The sequence below is a fragment of the Melanostigma gelatinosum genome (assembly GCF_949748355.1).
Source record: "Melanostigma gelatinosum genome assembly, chromosome: 3".
NCBI classification, from domain to species: Eukaryota; Metazoa; Chordata; class Actinopteri; order Perciformes; family Zoarcidae; genus Melanostigma; species Melanostigma gelatinosum.
Window position 1 is genome coordinate 27,151,846 of NC_136636.1, and position 6,000 is coordinate 27,157,845.

The 6,000-nt window shown below is 42.9% G+C and overlaps 1 protein-coding gene across 1 annotated transcript in view; it reads right to left on the reverse strand.

The window, feature by feature from the left end:
• Positions 1–4,756, reverse strand: part of LOC306775204 (copine-9-like) — a gene marked incomplete at its 5' end in the record, with an annotated part of 176,786 nt that extends 172,030 nt beyond the window's left edge. The window contains one exon of the mRNA XM_079265512.1: positions 4,680–4,756. Within this exon, the coding sequence (XP_079121638.1) occupies positions 4,680–4,756 (77 nt within the window). The remainder of the gene's footprint in view (positions 1–4,679) is intronic.
• Positions 4,757–6,000: the final 1,244 nt, after the last annotated feature.

Below are 6,000 nucleotides of genomic sequence, written 5' to 3' on the forward strand. Positions count from 1 at the left end.
GGACTAAGATGCAAGGAAAGGATGCAAGTGAATGAAACGGGGATGCAATTCAGAGACTTGGGATGTCTCTTTTTGTACAACAAGCTAAGCTAATAAGCCAGGTTTGGCACAGACAGCTAAACCGGCTAATTAGTGCTAACATATTAATAAAATAATACAAATATTTCACTCACTGAAAAAACTGGTTCACATAGTTCTTGGACGGTCTTTTAGTACAATGACCTGCACAGCAAGCCATGTTGTTTGTCCGATATTTGCATGAAAGATTCTCCAAAAGGCAGCAACACCACAAAATGGCCGACCTAGCACCCAGCTGACATTCAAAGCAGCCACGACCTTATGCATAATATACCTCACTGTATACCTCTGTATACTAATATACCTCACTGTAATTTAAAAGGTCCCATCTCCAATCTCCCGTTTCTGTCTAAAATACTGGAACGCGCTGTTACCAACTCAAAACTCACCTGAACACCAACCAACTTTATGAACCATTTCAATCCAGATTTAGATCTCATCACAGCACAGAAACTACCTGATCAAAGTCACCAACGACCTCCTCTCCTCAGATGACCACTACCTCAACATCCTGATAGTCCTCTCCCATCTAGAGTCCTCCCTCCACATTACTGGCACAGCCCTCTCCTGGTTCAAATCATACCTCTTTGACCGCCAACAGTTCATTAGCATCAATAAGTTGAACTCTAACAACAAGTCTCTCAAAGTGTCCCCCACGGTTCGGTACTTGGTCCCCTCATCTTCATCCTCTACCTGCTCCATGGTAACGTCATGGTCTCCACTTCCACTGCTATACTGACGACCCCCAGCTCTACATCTCCACCAAATCCATCACTCCCACCACCCACTCCCCCATCACCAACTGCCTCACAGATATAAAGACCTGGATCCAAGCCAACTCAACAGCGACAAATCTGAAATCCCCATCATCGGCCCCAAATCACTAAACAAATCCCACCACAACCTCTCCCTCTGCATTGATGGCACCACTGTTCCTACCTCCACACATATCCGTGACCTTGGTCTGATTTTTGATCAAACCCTCTCCTTCGAACACCACGTCAATCACATAAAAAAAATGTCTTCTTTCATTTCAAAAACATCGGCCGTCTACGTCTCTCACTCTCCTCCACAGCCGCTGACACACTCATCTTTGCCTTCATCTCAACTGGACTACTGCAACAGCATCCACCAAAATCATCAACAAACTACAATACATCCAGAACTCAGCTGCCCGTCTGTTCTCCCACTCCACCTGAGATCACATCACCCCAGTCCTTCAGAACCTCCACTGGCTCCCCATACAGCAAAGGATCCAGTTAAACATTGTCCTTATTACATACAAAGGCCTTCACAACCTCGCCCCTTCATACCTTTCTGATCTCCTGCAGTGACACGGCCCCACCTCAGATCCACCGACGCCAACCTCCTTACCCCCCTACTCTGTCCAAGCATCGGACCTGGGGGGACAGGGCCTTCTCCATTGCTGCCCCCTCCCTCGGGAACTCCCTCCCCCACCTCAGACATTCTCCGTCTCTCAAGACTTTCAAAACCTATTTAAATCTGCTTTTAACCTATTATATAATGTATGTATGTTTCTGTTTTGTTTACTGCTTTTATGTCCTCTCTCTACCTTGTTTACTGCATATTGTAGTTGCTTTTATTGTTTCTGCCTTTGAGTACCTTTTAAAGCGCTATATAAATACAATGTATTATTAATATTATTATGAATTGCTCCACTTTGTTATCCAGCTAGTTGCCAACTTTGTCCGTCTGCTGTCAGGTAGTACAGAGTGGGTTTAGCAGAGCTTTTTCACTGGATGGAAACCAGGCATGAGAGCCGTAAAGCCAAAACAATGAGCTGAAAGACAGAAAACTTTCTGAGGGGACCTGCAGAGTTGAGTGATAAATGATAATTCTCTGTGCGTTCGTCACTACATACTGTACAACACAATTTCATGTTACACATAGTCATCTGGTCAATTGTACTATAAAACTATTGATACATACAGCTATAAGGATTTTAGCTCCAAGCCATAACAGTGAGGGCTCCAACACAGAATATGGTGTTGCCTCATCATATTTGGACCTATCCAGGTTAGTGTTGTGTCGATATACCATGACCTCGTGGATCAACGATGTTCATAGCGATCGCCAAGAGCCGATGCCTTTGCCAATTTCAAGACGATATTTGGTTTGTTTTGCCATCAATGTATTACATTATTATTATTTGTAGAAGTATTAAATTAATATTACATTACATTTTTTCCATCATAATTTCTTGATGGCACACATTGACTAACACACACACACACACCTAACACGCTGACCAACTACCTAGCAATTCAGCAAAGATCTATGTCGTTAAATAGGCTTTGAGCACAACATTTTAAGGAAATATCGGACAAATATTATTGGCTGAAAATGACATTATTTTGTTTTGTTTGTATGGCAGTAAAATGGACACGCTGCCTCAGGTTTTAGAATTGTGTACGCTATAGAAAAAATAGCAAAATGACAAAAACACCGCTGGGCTACGTTTGAGCATCGGCCCGGGCAGCGCTGTCACTCAGAACAGTTCTTTTTTTTTTACACATTTGATGGAGGTAGCTCACAGCTTCGGCTCCACAGTAAAAAAAAATGTTTCTCCTGATAAAAGGGAGTCAACCCTTTAAAACCCCAGACTGCTGCTGCTGCTGCTGCTCCTCTCTCTCTCTCTCTCTCGCTCTCTCACACTCTCTCTCTCTCTCTCTCAACCCCATTCTGTCACTGTCAGGGAGCTGAAACAGCCCCTTTCTAACCCCTCTGGACTGGCGGGGCCCGGGGACACTGATGACCAGCAATAGCTTGTCACAATCAGCAGCTTCAGGCTTTATTAGCTCATAGACGCGGCCCAGCAGTGAGGGGACGCGTTGGCCTGGTCCATCAATACTCTTGAGTCAGGTGCACTGCCAGGGCAGCACCACTGTGTGATTTGTGTTTCTGTCCAGCCGACACGTCAATATTCACTCCCCTTTTAGCTCTGTTTTTGTCTCCACCAACTCCTGACCCCCTGAACTTTTAGCTGCACCGCTGTATTCACCAGATAGTTGCTAACTTCAGTCTGCCTGCTGTTTGATGCCGGGCAGGTATAGTGTGCAGTGGGTTTATTGCTGCATGCTGCTGGGAAACGGTCTGTAAAGAAATTAACTGAAAGACGTTCAAACCTGCCATAGAGCTGAGGGACACTGCAGTCTCTGTGAAACTAGAGATTGAGACCATCAACTCATGTTTACTGAGGTGGACAAGAGGCAAGTGTAGGTGGAAGAGGCTTTTTTAAAGGACTTTATGATGCTTTAGTGTGTTTAACGAGTTCACCACATTTCCAGCCACCCATCCTAAACAATGACATTCCCACACAACCAAACTGCATTGTGAGTTTGGAGGGAGACGTATTTCGTCATGGATTGCGTTTGCTTTTGTCGTATATCACAAATATGTTTTAAATGCTTCCTCTAAAACACCTTAAACAAACACTCTAATACATTTGATGATTAACAGATAACAAACAACGCCAATCTTCTTTCCCACCACAAATACTTGTGGACTATAAATATATAACCTGTATCCCAGTAAAAACATGCTTAGTTTAATTTTTATCAACTAAAGGTTTTTATAAGTACTAATACAATGTTTCATGATAGAGGTATCACAGAGAACGGGGCAGGGAAGGGACAGTCACAGAGTTTCAGGTGAGGTTTGTTGAGATTTGATTTGTTATGAAAGAATTCATGCTGCTTGGAATCCCAAGAAAGCTTTTAGTTTTCAGTACAAACTATATTAGAATCCTTGGGGGGGGGGGCACTCTTAAAATATACTAAATTCAAGAAGTCTTTAATACGGGGTTATAACAGGTCTGTATGTAAAATAAAACATACGCCTTTGGATCAGCCAACGTCTCACACGACGGAGACCTCCATACCAGCTCCCAGCACACATATTCCCTTTAATCTTTTACTCCTTTTATTTCCTCTGCAGCATTTCCATGTACGGATATATATTTATTTATTTATTTATTTATCTCTATAAACATCACCATGTAAAACTATCTTTGGTACTTCTATGAGCCCTGACAGCCGTACAGTTTCCATGTGCTACATTCTGCTTCTATTATGAGTTATAGTATTGTTAAATTATTAAAACAACCCTTGTTCAAAGCACACTGGGAGCTCTCTCTCTCTTTCTCTCCGTGTCTTTGTCTTTCTCTCTCTGTCTTTTCTTCATTGTCAGTTGGAACATCTTATCCACGCACTCATGTGATCTCAGAGTTGCGCTCTCCGGAGCTCTCCACGGCACTCAGAATAAACCCTGGCACTGTTGGTTACTGCAACCATCCCCCCACGCACGTCTATACACCCACAGCACATGCAAATTCCTCCTTTAAAAAAAAAAAAGAAGAGTTGCTCCATGCACGTTAAAGACACATAATACTGATTAAAAGCGCGAGGAAAAGTCTGAGATTCATAGAAAAATGTAAGCAGAAGAATATCATTGCACCTTAAAAAAAATCATGACGACAAAACTGAATGCAACACCAATATATGTATGTGAATGTAAAACATGAATGCTTGACAGGTGAGTGTTGGGGGTGAGGGGGGGGGGGACGTGTTTGCGGTGCTTACCTGCAGGAAACGGTGATTTCAATCTTTGTCGCAGGTACGGCGGAGTTGAGCGGGTCGAAATCCCCTATTGTCGCCATGGCTGAGGCTTTTTCTTTTTTTAAATCACTTCTTCTGAAGCGTTGAAGTTCTCAGTTATATCACAGCGCGAGTTTGCTCCTGTGGCCGGAACGTGTTTGTTCCATCCACCCGAGAGAATGACGAGAGACGGAGAGCGGATCGACCGGCACCGGCGTTTGGAGCAGTGGTTGTCTCCGCTGACGGTCGTTGGAGCGCAGTTGAGGGTTAGGAGGCATACCTGAGGCTTTCATTCATGGCGAGAGAGAGGGGAGAGGGGGGGGGGGGGGGGACCGGAGGATCCAGAAGCCCTCGTTTCTCTCCATCCATCGCAAGGTGGAGGCAGAGATCTCCACAAGTTTAACTTGTGGTCCGTGTATGGGGGTGATTCGTGCTGTAGCAGAGCGGATGTACAAGAGGCAAGTACAGGTGGAAGAGGCTTTTTTTCCTTTCCTTTTTTATAAATGGAGCATACAATGCTTTTGGATGTTAATTTGTTTACGGCAGTTCCAGCCCCGTCTCCTAAAAGTGATTTTCCTATACAACACAATTGCACTGTGAATTACGCTTCGAGGGAAATGTATTTAGTTGTGGAATACGTTTGCTTTTAATATATCACAAATAAGTTTTAAATGAGATTGTGTAGGAAGGAGGTCACAGTGGTGTATGGGACGAAAAACAAGGCTTTTACCTGGGAAGTGTCTTAAACTTGCATTCTTAGTGACCAGCAGGGGGCGACTCCTCTGGTTGTATAGAAGTCTATGAGAAAATGACTCTACTTCTCTCTTGATTTATTACCTCAGTGAACATTGTAAACATGAGTTTATGTCTCAATCTCTAGTTTCAAGTCTTCTTCAATACAGCATGCTGTTAATTTAGTAAATTATGGCCCATGTAGAGTCGAATAGACCATAAAGCAGAGTACCCTTTATGACAGCCTTGGTATTTTACATAAATGTCACAACATTGTTCGAAAATCTTAAAGAATGTACAATTTGGTTTTAGACGTTTTTTTTCGTATACTCTCATGTTATCATTGACATTGTGTGATTTTAGTCATGTCAGTTGTATTTAGCCTATATAGCCAAACATTAGCATCAAAGGGCTCTATAAGGAAAAAACATTGCACCCGACTCATATCCTTACACAGGATCGATTTGGATAAACTCGGATCAAGATAAAAAAGTAAACATCAAAGGTTTCATCATTTTAATCACACTAATTGTTCAGGATATTTTGGCTTCATTTTTGTCCAGTGGAAAGAAGT